This window comes from Giraffa tippelskirchi, chromosome 10 (assembly GCF_054371585.1).
Source record: "Giraffa tippelskirchi isolate mGirTip1 chromosome 10, T2T-mGirTip1v1.2.pri, whole genome shotgun sequence".
Lineage (NCBI taxonomy): Eukaryota > Metazoa > Chordata > Mammalia > Artiodactyla > Giraffidae > Giraffa > Giraffa tippelskirchi.
Window position 1 is genome coordinate 145158175 of NC_137284.1, and position 26613 is coordinate 145184787.

The 26613-nt window shown below is 43.7% G+C and overlaps 1 protein-coding gene across 7 annotated transcripts in view; it reads right to left on the reverse strand.

The window, feature by feature from the left end:
- The window catches only part of CREB3L2 (cAMP responsive element binding protein 3 like 2), a 254622-nt gene that overhangs the window by 109032 nt on the left and 118977 nt on the right, over positions 1-26613 (reverse strand). For 3 of the 7 annotated variants that reach the window (XR_014066425.1, XM_081533104.1, XM_081533103.1), the window contains exon 1: positions 18869-19348. The exons of 2 other annotated variants lie outside the window; for them this stretch is intronic. Coding sequence is in view for 2 of the 5 variants with exons in the window: in XM_081533104.1 (XP_081389230.1) it covers positions 18869-18970 (102 nt within the window). In the remaining 3 variants the exon portion in view is untranslated. Of the gene's footprint in view, positions 1-12988; positions 13295-18868; positions 19349-26613 lie in introns of those variants that run through there. 2 more of the 7 variants (XR_014066426.1, XM_081533106.1) reach the window with 1 other exon arrangement.

Sequence of the window (26613 nt, forward strand, 5' to 3'; positions counted from 1 at the left end):
CCAAGTGACATATATTCTTGCAATCTTGAAACCTTTGTTCCTGGTTTTGTTTGATTTTTTTCTAAATTTGGCTTAGGCAATAGTTTCTCAAAAGGGCAACAGGAAAAAAAATCTACCTACCAGGATATTTTTCTTTTGGTTGGCAAATACCAAAGAACAAACTTCTCCATGAAAATCATCTGCATTTCACGAAAAATCAATGAAGGGCTAACCAGTCTCCCAAACTGCCAGCTGTTTTGCAATAAAGCAGTTCTATAGAGAAGAACCGTCAGGTAACTCATTCACACTTGCTAGCCTCTACAGCTAAGGGTTTTGCTCTCTGCAGCATTCATTCCATTATCAGCCATGGGTTTTGTGAGTGTTTGTTAAATAAAAATTATACCTTCCAGAGGGGATGAAGATTTGGACACAGGTTTTCTAACAGCTCCCTCTAAAGTTCTACTGAAACTGCCCCCCCCCCAAAATAACAAGGCATTATGGATGCAAGTCCACTCACATGCTAGAATCCCTATGGACCTTCTGATAGACAGAATGCTAGTTGGTCCACATAAAAGGCAGTCAGATAACTAATAAGGACCTGTGTAGCCTAGGGAACTCTTTACAATACTCTGTAATGACCTATATGGGAGAAAAATCTAAAAAGGAATGAATTCATGTATATGTATAACTGATTCTCTTTACTGTATGCCTGAAACTAACACAACATTGTAAATCAACTATATTCCAATAAAAACTTTTTAAAAAGAGGCAGTCAGAGAAAACCAACTTTGAATTCTGCTTCCCAAAAAAGCAGAGTCAGAGGAAGTTTCCTTGCTAAACTACTTACATTAAATCCTCTGGAAGGTCAATTCAGGTCGTGGATCGGAAGGAGAGCCCGTGGCTTAAACACCTTTTGCTGCAGCTTACCAACAGAACTCACAGTGGCTCTGCTGGGAGGCCCAGAGGCCAGGCAGTGCCGCAGTGGACAGCCTTACTGCTATCCCACACCATACTTACTGTTATTTCTCTCTCTCTTCCTATTAAATGAATTCCCAACTTTATCACAATCAGCCTCAGAAATGCTGTTTATATTTTTTATAAAAAGCAGTGTAAGTAATCTCAGTCACAGATGGCTGTTTCAGGCGAAGGCAGGAATAGCAAATGGACCAGCCCCTGCATGCCCTTCCTCTGGTGACTTGAAGAATGTTAACACCTGCCGCCAACCCACCTTCTCAAAACCTACACAGAATTTCAGTTCTGCAGAAGCAGGTGCCTGAAAAATCAAAGTGTGAACCCAGTCATGCAAATCAAAACCAGGCTTTGAGCCTAAAAAGATTCATATAGGAACTGAAAAAAACTTTTAGGGTTTTTTCCTCTAAACTTTTAGGGTTCTCCCCCGCCCCCCACACCTAAAAGCCATCACAATTAGGCCACATTATGGTGAAGGTGGTTAAAAGGTACCAACTTCTAGTTAAAAGATAAATAAGTCCTAGGGATATAATTTACAGTGTGGTAACTCTATTTAATGATACTGTCTTGGGTATTTGAAAGTTTCTAAGAGAGTAGATCATACAAGTTCTCATCACAAGGAAAAAAGAATTGTAACTTTGTGAGATGATTTAACCAAATTTATTTTGGTAATCATTTTGCAATATATATATGTTTGTATGTATGTATGTATATTATGTTGTATATCTTAAATTCCTAAGTTACATGTCAATTATATCCCAATATAACTAGAGAAAATAAACAAAATAACTAGGCCACATTAGAGAGGCTTTATTCTATTTACTAATTTTGTTCCTTTTGATTAGAATTTAGCAAGTGTTTCCTTCCTATGCCTCCCTGAAATTATCAGAGGAGAAAAATGGGACTTCCCTGGTGGCCCAGCAGTGAAGACTCCATGCTTCCAGTTCATGGGGCACAGGTCCAAACCCTGATCAGGGAACTAAGATCCCACATACTGCATGATGAGGCCAAAGAAAATCTTTTAATAATTCTTTTTAATTTAAAAAAGAAAAACGGAGGACAGGAACCTATTACCTCCTAAGCAGAGGCCATGTACCAGGCTTGGAGACAGACACTTTATTTACATCATATCACTCATCCTCTATCATGGCCTTGTGAAACAGCCTCAGAAAGATACCCAGGGTAGGCAGTGCCAGATCGTAAGCCCAGAATCATTCATTCATCCACTCAGCAAATAATTCACTGGATCCTTATGATATGTTTGCCAATGTTCTGGTAGCTTCTCAAGAGTGTGTCTACGGGATGCCGTGAATGCAGGCTGGGGCCCACAGAGCCCCCAGGCTGTGATCGGCCTCATCCATTACTTCAGGCACCCGGGTGGATAACATCATTTTCTCTTGGTGCCAAGTTGACAGCACTGGGAAGCAGTGAATAAATAATTTGGTCGGTGGTGATGAGGAGCATGAAGTCAGTGCTGACTACAAAATCCCTGTTTTTTCTACCAACCCTCTGCCCCAGTGGTTGAGCAATCAGCAGACAACAGGACATTCAGAATCCACAACAGAAACAGGAAGAGCAGGAATAAGAAAGCTGAAAATTCATCATATTCAATCTGTTCAACCATCCACCTCTCAGCTGGGCCAAGCTTAATTTCAGTTTCCTCCTATAAAGTCGAAAGGAAACACTGGGTTCCTTTTGATTTAAAACCCACCTCATGTTCCTAAGGTGTAAACACAGCTGAAACACCAAATGTTTTTTTGTGTTTTTTTACTTCTCCTTCTCTGCCTTTCCTTCTCATCAAACACGAAAATGTGCACAAATGTATGTGTATGTTAAGACTGCCAGGGTCACTGGCTCCTTCAGTTAGAACATGATGCCCTGGAACCCCAGGGGGTCAAGCTGGTCTCCATCTGGGTTTGGGCTTGACCTCGTCTGTCTCCTCAGTCCACAGTCTTAGGCCTTCCAGCTGCTCCAAATGTAGGTCATGGGTTGCAGGGGAGCCCTGGAAGAAAACTCGAAAATCCAGAGCAGAACCAGAAAAACAACTCCTGGTACTGCCTGAGAAATGAATACCACCTCATGGTGGTAGAAAGTTAAAAGTCATAGCTACAAAGATTGCCTTCGGGTTCTATGGTTACAAAAAATTCTAGTATTTCCCCCACTCAATCCCACCCTCCTTTCCAATGTCCAGCTCCTAAGCCACCTGTAAATGGAAGGGGGCAGAGGTTGGGGAGGGAGACACACCATATTTTAAGTTTTTAATTGCAGCCTCACTGACTCAACGGACATGAGTTTGAGAAAACTCCGGGAGATAGTGAAGGACAGGGAAGCCTGGCGTGCTGCAGTTCATGGGGTCACAAAGAGTCAGACATGACCGAGTGAGTGAACAACAGCAACTGAAATCTTTGCGTCCACTCCTAAATTGTCTAAAATAAATTTTTATTCAAAGGAAACAAAAAACAGCCTACACACACTCTCACAAACATAGGTTTGAGGTTCTTTGGACCAACCTGGCTTCTTGTTGGATTACAAAAGGAAGCCTGTCTGTGACTAATTTTAAAAAACAAAGTTAAAATCAAAAGCTGTCACAGGTGACCCTGGCTTACGAATCCACATTGCAAAAGTGTGTAACAGCGGGATGTTGATGCTGGGGTAGGTTGTGCGTGGTGTGCGGAGGTCAGGGAGTATATGCAAACAGTACTTTCTGCTGAATTTTGCTGTGAACCTAAAGTGTGTTAGTCACTCAGTCGTGTCCGACTCTTTGCGACCCCATGGACTGTAGCCCACCAGGCTCCTCTGTCCATGGGATTCTCCAGGGAAGAATACTGGATTGGGTTGCCATGCCCTCTTCCAGGGGATCTTCCCAGCCCAGGGGTTGAACCTGGTCTCCCGAATTGCAGGCAGACTCTTTACCATCTGAGCCACTGGGGAAACCCGTAAAACTATTTTTATGATTTACTTATCTATTTATCTGGCTGCAGGGGGTCTTAGTTGCAGCACCCAGGCTCTCTAATTGCGGTACATAGGCTTAGTGGCCCCATAGCATGTAGGATCTTAGTTCCTCAACCAGGGACCGAACCTGTGTCCCCTGCACTGCAAGGCAGATTCTCAACCACTGGACCACCAGGGAAGTCTGTGAACCTAAAGCTGTTCTAAAAAATTTGTCTATTTTTTTTTTTTTTTAACTTTAACCACACTGCTTCCTCCCTGTGCAGTCAGGATGCAGAATTCTCCTCTTTTTTTCTCTACCTGCTTCTTTCTTGGGCCAACTTCAGTCCTGGAGGCAGAGTCCTCTTCCCATTCCTGTTCTACACCTCCCGTGGAGGGCTGAGGGCCTTAAAAATGACATCCTGGACATACGGCAGCAGAGAGTAAAGATAGCATTGAGCCCCAGCATGCAGGGCACATAGAGAGGACTGGAGGATGTCCCCCACCCAGAGCTCCCCTTGTAGGTCCTGAAACAACAGGCACTGCTTGGAGCTGCACGTTTCCTTTGAAGCGGCATCGTTTATTTTAATGTCCCTTTCACTGGAAAGCCCTTGCGTTCATAGACTTATTATAAAAACCGCTTGTCCTCACCTTGCTCCTGTTACTACGTCATTAAAAATGGGGCAAATTTGGTTTTTTTCTGTTTTTCTACCATTTGAATACTGTTGCTGTCTCTGATCAAACTCGTCTTTGGCAACTACTGGGTCCATGTGATACTTTCTCATTAGGAAGAGGCAGCAGAAATATAGAAAGGAAAATGCTCAAGCTTTACAAGCATTTGATAAATTTCAACTCTCTGAGTCCCCGGTGGCTCAGATGGTAAAGAATCAGCCTACAATGCAGGAGGCCTGGGTTTGATGCCTGGGTAGGGAAGATACCCTGGAGAAGGGAAATGGCAACACACTCCAGCATTCTTGCCTGGGAAATTCCATGGACCGAGGAGCCTGGTGGGCTACGGTCCACGGGATTGCAAAGAGCTGGATGAAGTGGAGTGAAAGTCACTCAGTCGTGTCCCACTCTTTGTGATCTCATGGACTACACAGCCCACGGAATTCTCTAGGCCAGAATACTGGAGTGGGTAGCCTTTCCAGTCTCCAGGGGATCTTCCCACCCCATGGATCGAACCCAGGTCTCCTGCATTGCAGGCAGATTCTTTACCAGCTGAGCCACCAAGGAAGCCCAAGAGTTGGATATGACTGATGCAGTTATTAACCCTTTTATACAGATAACAGATATCGGGAGAGTCCAGAGACCCTCCTTCTACATGCCCCAAAGCCTGAGACCCATAAGTGACACACACACAAAGGGACCCCAGCATGAACTCCTCCTCGAGGATGAGAAAGATGTTAGGAATAGACAGATTCAGTCAGAAGAGAAGAATGAAGAAAGGACCTTCATAATACTGCACAGGCACTGGGACGGTCTCCAAGGTTAATTTTGAGGATGAAATTTACAAAATCAAAAGGAAAGAAAGAGGTACTGTTGTATAGATTATCCACCACTCATATTTACTCCCAGCGCCCGCCCTTCTGCAGTTTCTGCTCTCGGCTGGCAGCAAGGCCACCACTCCATTGGCACAAAGCCACAGAGCCGCCCACAGGTATAGACGCCTGGGGCCTCAGTAACTCCGGACACAGTCCCGCCCTGAGCTGACACCACACAGTGGTCCAGGGCTTGGTGGGCAGTTGAAGAGCACACAGTCCTTCTTTATCTTGACCACTCTGTAGCCACCCTCCCCTCTTTTAGATCCTGCGATGGGATTTTCCTGGATATTCTCTACTTTTTCTGCTGATTCCTTCTGAGTTCCATCTGTAGAGTTCTCTTCTGCTAACCCTCCCCAGGTCCCCAGGGCTGCATTCTCAGCCCTGCTCTCCTACTCCTCACTCTCTCCCTGACTTCTCTGGACCACTGGCTTCACTTCTCCTCCATGAGACTCATAACACCCAAACCTCCATCACCAGACCTTTCTCCGGAACTCCAGATCCCTGTTTCCAAACGCCGTTTAGATATCTCTCCTGAATGTTCCATGAACACATCAGATCGCCATCTCCAAAACTCAACTCATTATCTTCCCCACCAAACTCATCCTTCCTCCACCAAGAGCAGCACCATCAACTCTGTCTGCTACATCAGAAAACAGGACGTTGGGACTTCCCTGGCAGTTCAGTGGTTGAGACTCTGAGCTTCCACTGCTGGGGACATGAGTTCAATCCCTGGTAGGGGAACTAAGATCCTGAACGCTGTGCAGCACAACAAACAAAAAGCTAACAGGATGTCTCCCATATCCCTTCATGGCCCACTGCCACCAAGTCTCTACATCCAACTCCTAACCTTCTCTTGCATCCGTATGCTCCTCCCTATGGACAGGTTCAAGGCCCTCTCGTGCCTTGTCCTACTTTCATGGATGACATAACTAGCCAACAGATCATTTTGCTGCCACAAATTCTCCCCTCCAATCCATCCTTTGTAACCACCAGGGTTTCCTTGAGAAAACACATTTCTTCCCCTCTTTTTTTGTTAAAAGTGTTAAGTGCTTCCTACCCTTCAGCTCACAAAAAAATATCCAAATGGGTTATCAAAGCAGGCAAACTTTGTACGATCTTATCGTTATCTCCCAACACTCCCCACAGAACACCCTACCTGAAATGACAAAAAACTACTTGGAATTTACAGAATCAACTATGACATTTTATAGAGTCCTACTCTATACCTACTGTTCCTATGGCCCAGAGAACTCCTATTTATACTTCAGGACCCAATGCAAATACCATCTTTTTCATGAGAGGCTCTCCAACTCTTCATCTCCTTCAGATCTGTTACTCTAACCTGTGTGCTCCAGAAAGACTCTGAATATGGCTTTAAAGCATACACCAGATATTTAATGACTTGTGATTTAATTACAAGTTCCAAATAGGAAAAGGAGTATGTCAAGGCTGTATATTGTCACCCTGCTTATTTAACTTATATGCAGAGTACATCATGAGAAACGCTGGGCTGGAAGAAGCACAAGCTGGAATCAAGATTGCCGGGAGAAATATCAATAACCTCAGATATGCAGATGACACCACACTTATGGCAGAAAGTGAAGAGGAACTAAAAAGCCTCTTGATGAAGTGAGAGAGGAAAGTGAAAAAGTTGGCTTAAAGCTCAACATTCAGAAAACTAAGATCATGGGATCTGGTCCCATCACTTCATGGCTAATAGATGGGGAAACAGTGGAAACAGTGTCAGACTTTATTTTTGGGGCTCCAAAATCACTGCAGATGGTGACTGCAGCCATGAAATTGAAAGACGCTTACTCCTTGGAAGGAAAGTTATGACCAACCTAGATAGCATATTTAAAAGCAGAGACATTACTTTGCCAACAAAGGTGCATCTAGTCAAGGCTATGGTTTTTCCAGTGGTCACGTATGGATGTGAGAGTTGGACTATAAAGAAAGCAGAGTGCAGAAGAATTGATGCTTTTGAACTGTGGTGTTGGAAAAGACTTTTGAGAGTCCCTTGGACTGCAAGGAGATCCAACCAGTCCGTCCTAAAGGAGACCAGTCCTGGGTGTTCATTGGAAGGACTGATGTTGAAGCTGAAACTCCAATACCTTGGCCACCTCATGCAAAGAGTTGACTCATTGGAAAAGATCCTGATGCTGGGAAGGACTGGGGGCAGGAGGAGAAGGGGACGACAGAGGATGAGATGGCTGGATGGCATCACTGACTCGATGGACATGAGTTTGGGTAAACTCCAGGAGTTGGTGATGGACAGGGAGGCCTGGCGTGCTGCGATTCATGAGGTCGCAGAGAGTTGGACACGACTGAGCGCCTGAACTGAACTGAACTGAACTGATTTAATTACTTATTCACATATCTTCCTTTCCACTTGGCTGGGAGAACAATGAGGCCAAGAATGCATACCCTCCTGCCTAGAACACACAAGTTTAGAAAAGCAGTTCACTAAGTTCCTTTAGGAAGGACCAGCAATGAGAGATGTTTCCCCAGGATGTACAGACAGGAAGCAAGGGGAAGGAAGGAGTTAATGGCTGAACGTTTCAAATGCTATGACTAGTAACCTTGGATTTAAATTTCTGTTTATCACAATTGGCCAGTAGAAAGCATTTTCATCACGAATTCTTGTTTCCTCCAAGTTTTCTAAAAACATAGCCCTATCAGTTTGAATCCTGCAGCCTCTTTCTCAGCCAAAAGGAATTTCCCTTTAAACAAAAACTATTCAGACATTTCCAAGATATGAAATGTTATTTAAAAAAAAAAAAACAAAACAAGATTTTCCACTCAGACGACTAGAAAACTGTTTGTAGGTTTTTTTTCCCCAGACTCCTCTTACTTGCCAAGAAGTCTGAAGAGGGTTCTGTGTGTGTGTGTGTTTCTGATGTTAAAAAAAAAATGTTCCTACCTCTGTGCCTCTCTGTTTTTCCATTCTTTATTTTGTCTGGATTTTACTGAGGCAAGATTTTTAAGTCAGAAGACAGAAGCTATGAAATGCAAAACTATATCCACTGAGTTACCCAAATGAAAAAAGCAATCAACTGAACTTTGTTGTTGTTGTTTTAAATGACCCACTTTTTTAAAGATCAAGAGTGGGAGCATGATACTCAGCACAGAACAGTGGAGTTAAAAGGAACCTCTGGGACCATAATACAAACGCTGCATTTTAGAGCAGCATAAACCAAGGAGGAGGATGTGAAGTAACTTGTACTATAGTGAGTTTTACCAAAGAAAAACTCTTCCAAGATACTTCTAAGAAGAAGCAGGCATAGATGTTTGAGTAGCTCAGAGTAACCCATCTCAACTCTTTAAAAGCTCTTCAATAATGTCAATAAAGTTTAGATAAATAAATGACACAAGAACAGAGCAACTCAAAGGCAGGCAATTCAACACGGGGCAACTGTACCTGGGCTCGACAGCAGCTACACACACCCAGGGGATCAATGGCGCATGATCTAAGAGGTGATATCTGACTTTCACGTGGACCTTCCACTTAGCCCCAGAAAAAAATTAGACATACCACTGTGGAACACCACAAAGGGCTTCCCAAGCCAAAGAATAAGCACAAGCCCACCCCAGCCTGCATCTGATGGGTGGCACTGACTTGAGAAACAGCTGGATCCCAGCAGTGACTTGTGAACCTCTCATGGGTTTACTCTGCAGTAGAGCTGGGTCACTAAACATCCCCTAAGATCACAGGGGTGCGGTGATCAGGGGGATCAAAGTGTTCCCAGCTCTTCTCAAAGTATCACATCAGGAAGATTCAAAAGTCATCCAGCCAGAGCTGCTCGACAGCTCATGATGGCCCGAAGAATCTTGGGTCATATTCCGAAGATCTCCCACTTTCCATCCACTGACAACTAACAGATGTAAAAATCTGAGAACCAGCTGTACTGAAGCTGATAGAGGAGCCCAAGAGAGCACAAAAGATCAGGTACCACATGCTCACATTTAATTGATGGTTAGGCAGCCGGCAAAGGAGGAAACACGCAGCGTCCCAGGTGTCACCAAAGCCAAAGCACAAGTGAGTTACAAGATGACCGTGTGGTCAGCCGATACTGCCAAACGTTTCCATGAGGCCTTGCAGGTAGGGACGGAGAGAAGATGAGGGGATCGAGCGGTCAGAGAGAAGTTGGAGACCCCTGAGGCAAGAGTAGGAACCAGAACATACAGAAGGCCGAAGTAACAAGTGGGGAAGTGGAGGCTGCAGCTATTGACCACTTGTCCGAGAAAACCTGGCAGTAAACAAGAAAGCAGCGCAAGGAGGGACAATAGCATCTGGCAAACATGTGCTCAAGGCAGAGACCTGTGTTTACAGCAGAAGGCAGCAACCAGGGAGGAGAGGAAATGAAGATGCGTGAGAGGGAATAATTATAGGTCCCTGAGCCTCCTGAACGATGTCAGACTCCTGAGAACACCTCCTCCCCAGAAAGAATACATTTGACTCTGGGGAGAGGGTGAAAGCGTGTGCCCACTATGGGCCTTTCAGATACGTGGGAAGAAACTGAGACCCAAAGAGGAGAGGGAACTTGCCCAAGGTCACCAGACACAGTGGCCCTGGATTCCAAGTCGGCCTGGCTCAAAGGCCCACCTTTTCCACAATGCTGCCTTCAACTCTAGTGGAAACTGGGGCTGTTACACAATCACCCTCTCTCCCATCTTGTTCTCAAAACTAAACAAGAAAAGTTATTGACATCAAACTACCCAACTCACTTTCATATTAAATTTTCAGACTTTCAGAGGCTTCCACAAGCATCCAGAGTTTTTAAAAAAATACATCAACAGAAGAGACCAAGGCCACTGAGCTTCTCCGAGACTGCCACCCTCTTTGTAAACAGTGCATCAAACAAGCGTTACCAATCTCTGAGCACGCGAGCTCGGTTGCTGTTGTTGTTGTTCAGTCACTAAGTCATGTCCAAATCTTTGTGACCCTATGGACTGTAGAATGCCAGGCTTCCCTGTCCTTCACTCCTCCCTACTGAGGAGTTTGCTCAGACTCATGTCCATTGTGTTGATGATGCCATCCAACCATCTCATCCTCTGTCGTCCCCTTCTCCTCCTGCCCTCAATCTTTCCCAGCATCAAGGTCTTTTCCAATGGGCCGGCTCTTCACATCAGGTGGCCAAAGTACTAGAGCTTCAATTTCAGCATCAGTTTGGGAGCAGAGAAAAAACAGTCATGTCCCCTGCCTTCAAGGAACTTGTGTTACAGCTAAGCATCTCTCATTTTGGTTCAAGGCCTCAGATTCTCCCCAGATAAATGGGCCATCGCCTCCTAAGTGCCTCCACGGGTAACCCAGACACTCCCATTCAGGGAAAAAATGAGGTCATATGGTACTTCACTCGGAAGAGCCGTGAAGGGCATGTGGTGAGCCACGTGGGGGGAATACACTCAAGGCTGACACCAATGATAGATTTCACCATTTCCTTTCAGTCTTGCCTCTACTGAGGTAGGGAATGTAAACACTACTCCTTCATTCATAAAATCACTCACTTGGGCAATTCAGACACCCTGCAGCCATAGGTGCTCAATCCTATCAAATGCCCATCCAAGGCCTTAGGCCATTTGCCCCAAGACAGTCCACAGAGAGCTCAGAGCCATGCCAGGCTGAGGCAGGCAGTTTAAGCTGCAAACAAGCATACTCTGACTTTATCCCTGTTTGAACAGCCATATGCAACTGGAAAAACAACTTCTTTGGAAAAACACATCCAGCTTTCTGTCTGCAGAGATGAGGTTATGTGGACCTCAAACAGAACAAGTCATTCTTGTCCTGCACGGTGATCATGAATAAGGCTCAGCTAGTTACCTCCAGCCCTAATATTTGACCACGATGCAGAGAGTTCAGATAATATAGGTAATTCTACATTTCCTCATTTGTGAGCTGGAACACAGCAGTACCCTCTCCATGACAGCCTTTGCATGCATTGCAGTTGTTTAGTTGCTAAGTTGTATCTGACTCTTTCACAATTCCATGGACAATAGCCTACCAGGTTCCTCTGTCCATGAGATTTCCCAGGCAAGCATACAGGAATGGGTTGTCACTTCCTTCTCGAAGGTATCTTCCTGATCCAGGGATCAAACGTGAGTCTCCTGCATTGGCAGGCACATTCTTTACCACTGAGCCACCTGGAAAGCCCATACATGCAGAGCTATTTCATATCTAAATATCTCAAAACTTCTTACATATGCTAGCCTATCTTTATAAGAAAAACAACCATTGGCTAAAGGAACACACCTTTCCATAAAGGAAAAGTCTAGCAACTCAGACTATTTTAGCAATGATTGTTACACATGGTCATGCTGGTTGCGTCTAAACCAATCCCTTTCTAGCCATTGGGATTTAGAAAATGATGATGTCATCCAATCCTTGATAATAAAGCTTAAAGAGAAATCAGCTGGTGGGCTTCTGAAAAGTTTCTTCCATCCTAAAAATGGACACAGGCAAGGTGGAAGACCTCTCTTCTTCCTCTAGATATTGTCATCTTGAATACTTGAGACCCATATGGGTATGAGTTGCTTTCTGGTCACCAACAACTTGAAGTTGAAACCTGGAGATGGAATCTTAAGTCCACAATGACGCTGAGGAGCTCACGAATCAGCCAAACATGTAGCTATACTTTTAGGCATCTTGCAACAGAACATAATAATTCACTTATTATGTAGGAAATGGTGGCTCAGCTGGTAAAGAATCCTCCTGCAATACAGGAGACCTGGGTTTGACCCCTGGGTTGGGAAGATTCCCTGGAGAAGGGAAAGCCTACCCACTCCAGTATTCTGGCCTGGAGAATTCCATGGACTGTATAGTCCATGGGGTCGCAAAAAGTCGGATTTCACTTTCACTTTCACTTTGATTATGTAAGCAATCTGAATCAGTTTTCAGTTGCTCACAGCTGCAAGCATTGTCCTTTAATTCGATTATTAATCTAGATGCAAGGCCTGATTTCTCCTGCCAGAGCAACTTCAAATCAGAGTTCAAGAGAAGATTATCACTCAGGGATCTCTCAAGAAAGAGAATAAGTACAAAACTCAGCATTGCCCTCTCATCTTCCAGAACCGTGTCCAAACCCACCTTCCCCCAACCCATGCCAATCCCATGAGAACAACTTTGTAGGAAATAATATAATTGAGTCAAAGACTTTTCACCACATCAATGAAAATTCTTTCAATCATCACTAAATCAATAACACAATGCAAGGCTGCCTTGGGGAGGGAGTTCCCCAAATACTTCTCCCCCACTACCTGGCTATTGCCTTGGGTTCTGCATTTAGAGATTCACCCTTTTAATCTGAAGTAATTATTGTTAAATATAAATGCCCACTTAGAGGGTCATATGTTAAGTGTTATGAATATTAATATTTTTAGTGTTAAGCTTATCAAATCTTTCCTGAGAGCAAAATTAAAGAGAAGGAGTTGGAAAGGGAACACCATTACAGCAAGCACTTGGGGTCCGAGAAGTAGGGAAACACAAAAGGAGTGAAGGTGAAGAAAGGTGACATAGGGCCTCCAAGACATAATCTACTGACTTCACAATTCTGTCTCCTACTAGAATTCATTACCTTTATTCAGTTGGTGGAGGTCAGATGACCTGAAGTAATGACTTCTCACTCATGAGGACCCAGAGTCTCGCACAGAATCTGGCCAGGGGCCAACAGTTGGAGATGAACAACACAGCAAAAGCTCCCATATCCCACTGGAGCCCTATCAAGTCTCTGGGCCACCAAGAGGAAGGGCAAAACACCAGCCTCTGAGATCAGCATCTGCCTTCCTGGCAGTCACTATGGCTGTGGAAGCCAGAAGGCCTCGAATTCTCACCTGAGGCAGGAGGACCCTCCTCTTAACTCACTCCCCACCTACCACCCTCTGGGCTCAATCTTTCTTTTATTGGATTATAATTGTTTACAGTGTTGACTTAGTTTCTGTTGTACAACAAAGTGAATTAGCTGTATCACAATAGCCAGGTCATAGGAGCATAGACGGCCATCAACAGATGAATAAATAAAGATGTGGTACAGATATCTGATGGGCTCAGTCATCTAACTTCAAGAACCAACTGGATATAAAATTTAAGCAGCATAACCACTAAATAATTCTACAAAGAACTGGATTTACACAAATTTAGCATTTAAAACAAACAGAACTAAAGTAGGAGGTTGGAATTAACAGATACACACTACTATAAATAAAACAGTAGTGTGTATCTACTTATAGCACCGGAAATTATACTCAGTATTTTGTAATAACCTATAAGAAAAAAGAATCTGAAAAAATAAAAAAAATTATATATATATATATATATAAATAAATCTCTGTGCTGTATACCTGAAACTAACACGACACTGTAAATCGACTATTTTGTTGCTGTTTAGGCACTAAGCCCTGTCTGACTCTGCAACCCAATGGACCCTAGCCTTCCAGGCTGCTATGTCCATGGAATTCTCCAGGCAAGAATACTAGAGTGGGTTGTCATTTCCTTCTCTGGGGGATCATCTCGATCCAGGGATCGAACCCGCAAGTCTTGCATTGGCAAGCAGATTCTTTACCACTGAGCCACCAGGGAAGCTCAGAAATATCTCAATAAGATAAAGTAAAATACCAAGCAGAACCTCTGTCATCATCTTTGCAAACACTTGGTAGTTCCACCTGTATACCTTTAAAAAAAAATCATTGTAAACATTGATAAAATCCTTGTTTTTCAGATTGCTAAACTGAGCCATAAGAAAGTTACCAGGAGCATGAAGTATCGTACACAAATCCACTGCTAATCTTCCAGCCTCAAAGCCCTTCTCCCCCCAAGCACTCCTGCTTCCTGTATTCATTACCCAAGGCCTCCTCCAACTCTGGTGGTGTTAAGCAAGCATCAGATCCCCATCCCTACAAGGAAATGGAGGCTAAAATCACCTCTAGTCCAGTTTTATGTGATGCCTTTAAGTTGTCGTTATTCAATCCCTAAATACTTTCAGGAGGTAAAACTTTGAACAGTACAAAAAGAAGAGTGTGAAAACAACTCCCTCTCTCTCCCTCCCTCTCTTGACCTCTAGTCCCTCAAGTTACCTTACTAGAAAATCATTAATTATGTTTCTTGAGCATCCTCCCAGATATTGTTGCTGTTCAGTTGCTAAGTCATGTCCAACTCTTTGCGAACCCATGAACTGCAGCACACCAGGCTTCCCTGCCCTTCACTATCTGCCGGAGTTTGCTCAGACTCATGTCTATTGAGTCGGTGATGCCATCCAACCATCTCATCCTCTGTCACCCGCTTCTCCTCCTGCCCTCAATCTTCCCAACATCAGCATCTTTTCCAATGAGTCAGCTCTGCATCAGGTGGCCAAAATATTGGAGCTTCAGCATCAGTTCTTCCAATGAATAGTAAGGTCTGATCTCCTTTAGGACTGACTGGTTTGATCTCTGTGCTGTCCAAGGGACTATATCCTAGATATAGTCGGTGTATATAATAATATATAGAGATAAGATTTATAGACTGTTTTGCTCTTTAAATTGCAAAATCCCACAGTAAATTCCCAGAAGTGTAATCTGCACAGAATCTTAGCAGAAACACAACATCAACGTTAGAAATGTCAAATACTCCGGCAGGCTGAGGGGAATTTGACAAGGTGTCTTACAATGATTTGAAACCATAAAATACATACTCCTCCTTTTCATATCTGCCATCTTTTATGAAATCACTTTTAGTCTGTATCCAAAAGAAATACTCACTGATTTAAAATTATATCTCATCATCTGTATGGGAACTAATTTTTAAGCTTCGAGAGGAACTGCAAGACTCTAATAATTCAGGATCTAATGAGCAAGTCCAAATTCAATCTATCTATGCACTCCTTTCATTGAGCCTGATGGCTCACAGAAGGCGCCTGGGAGATGTGACAATCCCAGCCTCAGGCAACTTCTATGTTTTTAAAATCAGGTAGGTGACAGTTTTGCCAAACAGACATTAGCAATCATGCATGTAGTAGCTAAATTCCTATTTAGAGCAAAAGAGTGATCACACTAGGAAGGGCTGGTGGCTGCACCTTGGTTAAATATTAGCTGCCTTCAGACTCAGCAATTTCTGACTCCCCAAATATCCTTTGCCATCCCCAGACTCGGTTCCTTTTAAATCTAGATCCTTCATTCATATAGCAGAGTGGGCAAGAACTTGGGTGCTGGAGGCAGGCGGACTTGAGTTTAAATGACCTTTACCAATTCGATTAAACTCATTAAGCCGAAGCTTTTTTATCTGTAAAACAATTCCTTCATTAGCACATTGAGGGGTTTTTTTTCCCCGCCACAACGCAGGGCGTGCAGGATCTGAGTTCCCAGTCCAGGGATCAAACCCATGGCCCTGCAGTGGAAGTAGGAATTCTTAACTACTGAACTGACAGGGAAGTTCCATTGAGATATCATTTTTGTAAAGCACTAAGTACAATGCCTTTCATCACAACTAGCTACACAATCTATGGGACCTGATACAAAATCCAAATGTGGAGCCCCTTGTTCAAAGATTATTAAGGATTTCAAGATGGTGACAGGATAGCATCAGATTGCAGGGCCCTGTGGGATTGCACAGGTGGCAGGCCTATGAAGCTAGCCCTCCCTTTCAGATAATAAATGTTCAATAGATGGTAACTATATTACCTTACCAATTTCCCTCCCTGCAGGCTCTCCACTCCCTACGTGATGCCTAATCTGCTCAACTTGGAAAGTTTCAGTGGGCCATTCCAAAAACAGGCACTTTGCCTGAGGAGTAACCTGCATTTACAAGGAAAAAACTGATCCAAATAGGGGGATCTAAAACAGAAGGTGATGATACCATAAGCTCATGCTAGATGCACTCCCACCTGAGGGCCTTTGATCTGGTTTTTCAACCTGCTGAGATCCTTCTCCCTTCCTTCAAGCCTCTGTTCAGATCCACTTTGTATGGGAGGCTTATTCTGATCACTCAATTCACTCTATCCCCCTTACCTTACTCTCTATTCCCCTTACACTCTATCCCCCTTACCTCACTCTCATTTTACTTTTTCCATAGTACTTTATTGTCAGGCATACTACATCTCTTACTTATTATGCTTATTGTTTCATTGTTTATCTTTCCTTGAACACACACACACGCATAGAGTGTAAGCTTCTCAAGTGCAAGCATTTTGAGGTTTTTTTGTTCACTGATATACCCCAGCTGCTTGAGGGCAAGAGGAGAAGGGGGTGACAGAGGATGAGATGGTCGGATGGCATCACTGATTCAATGGACATGAGTTTGAGCAAACTCCGGGAGATAGTGAAGGATAGGGAAGCCAGGTGTGCTGCAGTCCATGGGGTCACAAAGACTCAGAGACAACTATTCAACTGAACAAGAACAACTGCTTAGAGCAGTGTTGTGCACATAGAAGCTACTCAACAACCATTCACTGAAAGAACAAATAAATCTTTGAGTGAATGCATAATCAGGCCACCCTTTTTCCACTTGGAGGTCAGGCCATTTCACATTATGGACAAATGGCAATAATAACCAGCTCTGCAACTGGATACTCAACAGAGCTCAAGAAACAGATGGGAAAGTTATCTATTTTCAAATCTCTGCCAAACTCCCCTTAGCTTAGAAGGAATATAATCCAGTCGTCTGTGCTACTAAATCTCATCTTTCAACACTAATTCATATACTCAGTTTGTGGGCCATGGCTTGCAACAGTGACAAGTGGTATTTTATATGAGAGCTGCCCAGAAGAGAGACAAGTCCCTAAGTGGCAGACATAAAAAATAATTGAAAAAAAAAATCAAATTAGAAGAAAAATAATCACCCGTCACTGCTCCATCACAATAACAGAGAAAAACTAAGCCCTTACTACCAAGAGGAAGATAAGGTCTTTACTCCTGAAACTGTGCATAAAGATGTGAGAGCCAGTTCGAGCAGTTCTGCCTGGAGTTAACGCCACAGTCACAAGTAGCATCTCAAACCCTGAGATCTCACAAATGCAGGTCCTGAGGGCCAAGGAAGGGAATGTGGACACTGCACATAATTTATCCCACCAGCTGAAAGACAACCCAAAGCATTACAGCTGTTGGATGAGACATTTTCACAGTATTCGTGAGGACAAAAGAGAAGAGCTGCCCCTCGCACAGCTCTTGAAGTGTGGCCCATGTCAGGAGAAACATCTGGAGATATTATCAGAAGATATTTGAGGGCCAATGCGCTCTCAGTTCTATCTTGGCAACAGGAAGCACATCTGGGCCCCCAGTCCAAACGCAGCCCACATGGTCTCCTCGGGACAGGCTAGTCAAGCACAGCCCAGAAGATCATACCACACATCTGGCTTTTGACCCAGCATGGGCTTCCACTCCCTCTCAGCCCGCCCTCAGCCTGTTTTCAACAAGCCATTCTCAGCCACCACAAATGCCTTGGTGGGAATTACAGGGAGGCCCTCCTCCCCTTTCCCAAAATAACGTCAGCCAGAGGCCAAGGCCAGAGAGGTGGGGCCTGCAGTCCATTTTGCAAAAGTTTCAAATATCCTGGCACTGACCGCACTAAAAGAATCATAAAGGGGAAACAGCCAAGCTTCTCATTTTCTTATTAGTGTTTCTCCCCTTCTCTCTCTCAATACAAACTCTGCATTTGTAAAAAGAAAAAAAGAAACAAAGAGAACTCACAATAAAGTCATAGACTCAGTGCTGGCTGTTGTAAACAGAATTTCACGTTGCAAATTTAATACTAAACACTTGAAATTGAAAACTTTTAAAGAAATGTGTGTGCTCTATAAGAGTTTAATGCCCAAAGGGATTGGCTGGGGCATAAGGCTGAGCAAGGAACTGGTGAGCTGTCCCACCTTCCCCAAGCCCTTTTCGAAATGTGCACTGCCTCAGATTTTCCATACCCTTTCGCTGATCTTTCCTCTGAAGAAGGAGGAAGCATATTTCTTGGCTGTATGGTTAAAGGAGTCAAATAAAGCAGTCTTTCTCCTAAAAGGAAGGGGCCTTTTTTCAAAACACACACACATACACAGAGGTATATTTCTTAAAATACAAATTAAAAAGTAAAGAAGAGAGGGAGAGAATATGACAGCGAAGGAAAGAAACTGCTACTTTGTTTTGTCCAGTTTTTGTAAAGCTTCCCACAAAAATCAGTAGCAAACGAAACAGATTATCAAACCATCTACCTCTTCTCCAGCTTTGTGGAGCAATAGGAAATGAAATAGCAGATGTGAAAAGCCGTCGGGGAAGAGTATAAGTTGCTAAAGGAATACAAAGGGTCGTTACTGTTATCAAAAATTTTAAAGGGCCAGCGGCCCACCTTCACCTTTCAGCTAGAAAAACCACATCTCTCCCAGATTGCTCCATTCGGGGCAGGCTCTTCCCCCAAAACTCCTTTCCCAGTTCCCGGTCCCGAGCTGTTCCTTTGATGACAATTCCCCCTCTCCAGCCGCCCCTTCCCCGGCCCGCCGAGTCCTCACCGTGTGGTACATGAGAGCCTCGGTCTCCCCGGGCTCTGACAGCTCGCTCAGCTTGCGGTCCCACTGCAGGACGCTCGGCTCCCCGCTCTCCAGCACCTCCATGGTGGTCCGAGGCGCGCTGGGCCGAGGATGCTGAGCGCAGGAGGGGAGCGGACTGGGCGGCCTCGGAGGGCGAGATCCGCCTCCGAGCGAGGGTGTGTGCCTGTGTGTGTGCCCGTGTGTGCGTGCGTATGCGTGTAGCTTATGCACTTAGGAAGCAAAACGTTCGCTCCTCTGCCTCAGAGAGAATCGCCAAGGGCTCCGGGTCCAGTATCCTCGGAGATCTGAGAATCTCCTGAGGAGACAGATTGTCCAGAGATCAGATCGTAGGCTGAGGAGAATAAACCAGGGTGTGCATCCAAAATAAAGGCAGGAGATCAGTTCTCATCCCAAGAAAAGCCCCTCTCAATAAGCCCCCTCTCCGCTACTGCTCCAGACTCTAAACTTTGAGACTCCCCAGGGCTCCTCAGCTCTGTTCCAGGACGCAGCTAAGATCCCGCCTCCCTCCAGGGCGAGGACCAATCGGATGCTCATCTCGCCGCCCTATCCAATCAAAAGTCTTTCTCTCCGCCCAAAGGCAGGGACTGCGGGAAGTCCCCGCCCATGCCTTGGAATGTGGGCAGGCAGCGCCTTTGACGTCACCGGGGAACTACTCTGGCTGAAGTGCCGCCTGCAGCCACGGTCTGCGGCAGCAGACAAATGGAGAGCTTGGATCCAGGAGTGAAGGACTGGGGGAACAACCAATGAGAAAGGAGAGCCTGAGAGGGACAGCCAATCAGATAGCGACAAGAATACATTTTATAAGAGGGAGGGTGCGCTCAGTCTCCTGAGAAAGCCAGAGAAATTAGCGCGCGCGTCTGGAAGACCGCGGTGCTATGAGCGAGGATATAAATTGTCTTAAGTACTTTAGCTTTAGCTTATTTGACTCTTGCAGAACATTTAAAAAATAAGTCACACGTTGCACACAAATACAAATATTATCTCGTGCATGAATTTATGTTAGCATATATCTGGCAAATTGTAATCGCTCGTGCTTCCTCACATTTTTCTCCCACGTTCTGTTAGACTCTTTTCCTGTCGTATTTTTTATGGGCTCTTTTATTTTTTTTCTTTTATTTACCCAACATGCATTATTGAGGAGAGCCAACGGCTTTCTTTTCCAGGTGATAGAAGTCTTAACTCAGTGGAAGTGACAGGCAGTAAACAAGTAAAGAAAGAAACACATGTCAGAAAGTTGTAACTGCTGTCAAGAAAAACAAAAGCAAAGTAAGCGAATGATACTTTAGACAGTAGTCGGGGAAGTTCTTTCTATGTAGGTGAGGTTTGAGAACAGACCTGAATGAAGTGAGGTTAGGGGAGAAGTTACTGTTTTACTGACAGGCAAGGAAACACATGTGGCTGCAGTTTGAGGTGCCCAGCAATGAGTGAGGGGAGAGGGGGCCTCAGAGATGGGGGGGCCCGGACTAACAGGCCTAGATTGGGAAAGAAAAAGCCTCTTCTGAAATATTTCCCCCCAACATTGTGATTTTTCTTCCTCCTTTCAGACTCCTCCTTTTGAAGAAACAAAGTGCTTGCATATGTAGTTTGCTCATTTTAAATATAAGGGAAAAACATAAATAAATATAAGGGAGTCTTTGCAAATTGTCCCTAAACAATGACACATTCCAGTGTGGAGGTTTGTCACCTTCATAAGTATTTTTTGGGTCATTCTAATTTTGTCTTAGGACTCTAGGGTGTCCTTAAGAGGCAGTTTATCATGGGTACTATTCCATTTGTCTGGACCTATCTCTTGGGTCGCTTGAGAATATTTTAATGCTTAAAATATTAATTAATTAATATGACAATGCTTAAGTAGAAATTCTACTTTATTGGCCCGCATTTCCTTTGTATATAAGTTTTCTTTTTCTTTCTCTGAGTTCTTGGTTTTTATTTTACAATCTGCTACCTCCTTCACCACATCCTTTTCATAGATCGCCTATTCAATTTTTAAGGACTTTTTCAATTTTTCTTAGCATAACATTCGACATGAGCAAGCAAGGTAAGAAACATGTACACCCTCCTTAATGCTGGAGTACAAACACTTATCTGTCAAACATTTCTGTTCTAGGCAGAGTCAGTCCCTGGTTCTGCCCATGTGGTTGGCAGCATCTAAGATGGCTCCAATGATCCAGCCTGTCTATGTTCACACCCTTTTATAACTGCCTCCCCTTGAGTGTGGGTCGGACCTGGGGACTTCCTTCCAACAAAGAGAATATGGCAAAAGTGATGAGATGTCAAAAAACATTCTGGCTCCTGGCTTCCTCATTCTCTCTTTCTCTTTTGTTTGCTTGCTCCGAGCTGCCCTGTGGAGAAGCCTACATAGCAAGGAACTGAGGAAGATGTCCATCTAGTAGCCAGCAAGGAACTGAGTCCCTCAATCCAATAACCACAAGTAACTGGATCCTGCTAATATAACCACTTGAGTGAATATGCAAGCAAATCCTCCCCAAGTTGAGCCATCAGATGACTACAGCTTTGTGAGAGACCCAGATCTAGAGGACTCAGCTATCCCATGCCCAGATTTCTGACCCACACAAACTAAGGGCAGTAAGTTTATATTGTTTTAGCCGCTGAGTTTTTCCTTCATAAATCAGTAATATAATGATTGGTGTCCTAATGCTTGATTAAATTTATCTCTATTGCCATAGTAGTATCACAGTCCCCAGTGGTGAGTTTTTTCAGCCTCCTTTATTTCATGTACCCTTCTGTTCACTGTATAGAAGACTTCTTCCCAGCACATTTTTTCTTCTACACCTTGAGTCTAGAGTTTGTCCCTTTCCCTCTCCTTCTTAGGACTTAAAAAATTTAGTTGACTCTTTTTCAGCTTCTCTGGTATCCCTTAAAAAGTAGCAGCCCTTGCTCCCCTGTCTGTTGTTGCTGGGTTTTGTTATTGGTTTTTGTTTTTTTGAATTAATATTGACATATCACACTATATTAAATTCAGGAGCACAGCAATATTTCTATCTATTGTGAAAGTATCACCGCAATGTTTAATTACAGTCACCATGCTGTATATTACATCCCCAGGACTTACTTATTTTATAACCTGAAGTTTGTGCCTTTTGCCCCTTTCACCCATTTCACTACCCACCCCCACTCAAAAGCCCTGCCTCTGGCAATTGCCAATCTATTCTCTGTCTCCATGAATTTGCTTGTTTCTTTAGATTCTACATAAGTGAGGTCATACAATATTTGTCTTTCTCTATTTGGTTTTCTATAATGGCATGTTTAGATGGGGCTTTCCTGGTGGCTCAGTGGTAAAGAATCCACCTGCAATGTAGGAGAAAGAGGTTCATCACTGGTTTGGGAAGATCTCCTGGAGAAGGAAATGGCAACCCACTCCAGTATACTTGCCTGGGAAATCCCATAGACAGAGGAGCCTGGCAGGCTACAGTCCATGGGATCACAAAAGATTTGGACATGACTTATCAACTAAACAACAGCAATGCTTAGATTCCTTTATCTTTTGTGTTTTTGCTGTGTGATTGCCATCAGGCTTAGGGAAAACAACTCAAAGTAGATAACAATTCAAGTTTGAATTCTTCCTAAATCTCTACATTTTACCCTCCCCCTCATTTTGTTTTTGGTCACAGTTTACATCTTTTGTGTCCATTAAAAATTATTGTAGTTACAGTTATTTACTATTTTTGTCTTTTAACCTTTATACTAGCTTTGTAAATGATTAACCACTGTGCTTTTACTGTCATATGTTTTCCTGTTAGTACCCTTTTGTTTTAGCTTAGAGAAGTTTCTTTCATAATTCTTGTAAGGCCAGTCTAATGTCAATGAACCCCTTTTGCTTCTCTAGAAATCTCTTTATCTTTCCTTCAGTTCTGAAGGACAGTCTTGCCAAGAAGAGTATTTTTGATTGGAAGTTTTTTCTTGCAACATTTTGAATATTGTACCACTTCCTTCTGGCCTGCAAAGTTTCTGTTGAAAAATCTACTAATACTTTAATGGGGGTTACCTTGTACATAACAAATTGATTTTCTCTTGCTGCTTTTAAGATTCTTTCCTTGTCTTTAAATTGTGACACTTTGATTTTAATGTTTCTTCATGTGGGTCTCTTGGCGTTCATATTATTTGGAACTTTCTGGGCTTCTGGATCTGGATGTCTGTTACTTTTCCAGTTTAGGGAATTTTTCAGCAATTATTTCTTCACATATGCTTCTGCTCCTTTCCCTCTCTCTCTTTTCCTTCTGGGTCCCCATAATGCAAATGTTGGTCCACTTGCTGTTGTTCCATAAGTTCCTTAGACTCTCTTCACTCTTTTTTTTTTTCCTTTTCTTTTTGCTTCTCTGATTGGATGAGTTCCATTGACCTGTCTTGAGTTCAGTGATCCTTTCTTTCACTTCTTCTAGTCTGCTGTTGAAGCCCTTTCTTGTATTTTTTCAGTTCAGGTATTTAGTTCTGTGATTTCAATATGGTGCTTTCTTATATTTTATTTTTGTTGAAATTCTTACTTTAGTTTATCCATTCTTAAGCTCAGTGAGATGCTTAATGACCATAATTTGGAACTCTATCAGATAAGTCACTTATCTTTGTTTCATTAAGGTCTTGTCTTATTCTTTTGTTTGGAACATACTCTTCTTTCTTTCTTTGAGTCTGTACTAGTTTCTATACATTCGCTAGAGCAGCCATCTCTCCCAGTCTTGAAGGAGTGGCCTCCTGTAGGAAGGTTATTGTCCAACTCTGCCTTAACTCTTGGATGCCTCTCAAACCATTGTGACTGTCTAAGCGGCATACTTTATTCTTAGTAGTTCACAGTGGTTGAAGCTGTGCCAAGCCCTGTCAATATCCCAAAGGGAAGGATCTCAGTCAGCACCTAGATTCAGGCTGATTGGAAGTCAGACTCTCAGGCAGCACTTGTAAAGTATGCAAATTTCACAGAAAGATGGGAGATGGGCATTTCTGTCTGCTCTCTGTACACTGATCCTTGGGGAATAGTCAGTTAAGAACTGTTTCTTTGTTTGGTACCATTTCATCGAACCCAAGAACACAAGCCCCACTTTCCACTAGGGCTGGCTATCAAGGGATGTGTCTTCTGGGTAACAACCACAGAAAATCAGTGAGACAGACATGTACACAGCTCTTTGCTTAGAGACTTGACAGCTTGGGGTGGAGCAGAGGATGAGTGTGAAGGGTGCACTTGCTGGCCTCCCTAGTCTCTGTAATCAGTCCCTAGAGGTGTTTAATTAGAAACCTACTCCTCGGGCCATAGCTATCAAGGTAAACTAATAGGCAAACTCCTAGAAAGACTGGAGATACATTCCAGTCTGCTGTCTCCTCACTGGGTCCTAGTCAGGGAGAGGTATAACTGATTATGAACTTGCTCTCTACTTGACACAGTTCTGTGGGACTCAAGAGTGGAAGACTCACTAGCAACCAGAGCCTGGTGATCAAGAGGTCTCTCCTCAGTGCAACCACAAAATTTGGGGCACCCATCAGACAGGTTCACAAACTCCTTTCCAGGAGATACTGGCAACTGGAGTGAGGCACAGGAAAAACTCAAATATGGTGCCTGCTGACCAGTGTCCTTGGAAAGTATTTCATAGACCCCTAGATGAGTGTTAGATTAGATGCCTGCCCCTCACTCCAAAGCTTTAAGATAAGCAAATAGGACTGCTTCATGAGCTGCTTGATTGTTTTCAGGAGCTGCTGTAACATTAGGTCCTGGAGGGGAGCCAGGGGAGTTCATGTGAGCTCTTTAATGACTGTTTCTCAGTTCACTATAATTTTGGGGGGCTTGTGGATACAAACCCCACTGGCTTTCAAAGCCAAGATGTTTTGAGGGCTCATCTCTCAGATGCTGGTCTTAAAGTTGGGATGCAAGATGTGGGGTTCAAATCCTTTACTCCTCAAGGGGAAGCTCAGGTTGTGAGGCTCCCCCTTTGATTGTGGGTCACTGCATTGGGTATGAGTTTATGACAAGATTGTGTCTCAGCCTCTCCTACCCATTTTGATGTGGGTTTTTTCTTGTTTGCTCAATATGCAGGAGTCACTCAGCTCCTTTGGGGGTTTCTTTCAGAGGAAATTGTTCCATGGGTAGCTGTAGATTTGGTGCATACATAAGAGGAGGTGAGTTCGGGATCCTCCTATGTCGTTATTGTCGACTGAAAAAAAATGCTTGTCACCCTGCTTATTTAACTTCTATGCAGAATACATCATGCAAAATGCCAGGCTGGGTGAAGCACAAGCTAGAATCAAGATTGCCAGGAGAAATATCAACAACCTCAGATATGCAGATGATACCACTCTCATGGCAGAAAGCAAGGAGGAACTAAAGAGCTTCTTGATGAGGGTGAAAGAGGAGACTGAACAAGTTGCCTTAAAACTCAACATTCAAAAAACGAAGATCATGGCTTCTAGTCCCATCACTTCATTGCAAATAGAAAAAGTGGAAGCAGTGACAGATTTTATTTTCTTGGGCTCCAAAATCACTATGGACAGTGACTGCAGCCATGAAGTTAAAAGACACTTGCTCCTTAGAGGGAAAGCTATGACAAACTTAGGCAGCATATTAAAAAGCAGAGGGATCATTTTGCTAACAAAGGTCCATATAGTCAAAGCTAGGTTTTTCCAGTAGTCATGTATGGATGTGAGAGTTGGACAACAAAGAAAACTAGGTGCCAAAGAATTGATTCTTTTGAACTGTGGTGTTGGAAAAGACTCTTGAGAGTCCTTTGGATAGCAAGGAGATCAAACCATCAATCCTAAAGGAAATCAGTCCCGAGTATACATTGTAAGGACTGATGCTGAAGCTGAAGCTCCAAAACTTTGACCACCTGATGTGAAGAGCCGTCTCACTGGAAAAGACCCTGATGCTGGGAAAGATTGAAGGCAAAAGGAGCAGGGGTCAACAGATAATGAGATGGTTAGATAACATCACTGACTCAATGGACATGAATTTGAGCAAATTCCAGGAGATTGTGAAGGACAGGGAAGCCTCACGTCCTGCAGTCCATAGGGTCACAAAGAGTTGGACATGACTTAGTGACTGAACAAAACAACAAAAATGCACAACCTAAAAGGTGATAACCCTGTTTTATCTGGCAAACTTTGAGGACTCACACCAGAGAGGCGACTGCTCAAAAAGCTCTGTGGGACTGCTCTGAAGAGGCCAAGGAGGAGCTAGAATACATAGGTGTTTTACAACAAAAACCAGGTTGTCAGAACACCAAAAAATTACTATTAAAGAAAACCAGATATCTCAAATTAATGACTTTAGCATGTTTTTGTGTATGGGAAGATGCCACAGAGTCTGCATTCATTGAAATCCTTCCTTTGGTATGTACCTTATCTAAGTTCAGTAACTTGTTTTTTTCCTATCCTGGATTCCCTCAGTGTTCACCATTAAGGGCTGTACTGGCTGATGGCTTGATGGCCACAATATCCTCTGTTTGCTCTTAAAGGCAGGGGTATCCTTAGTCCATGGAGCTTCCCGGGTGGTGCTAGTGGTAAAGAACCCACCTGCCAATGCAGGAGACGTAAGAGACACAGGTTTAATCCCTGGGTGGGGAAGATCCCTTGGAGGAAGGCATGGCAACCCACTCCAGTATTCTTGCCTGGAGAACCCCATGGACAGGGGGGCCTGGTGGGCTACAGTCCCTAGCGTCACAAAGAGTAGGACACAACTGAAGCAACTTAGCATGCACGCATTCTTAGTC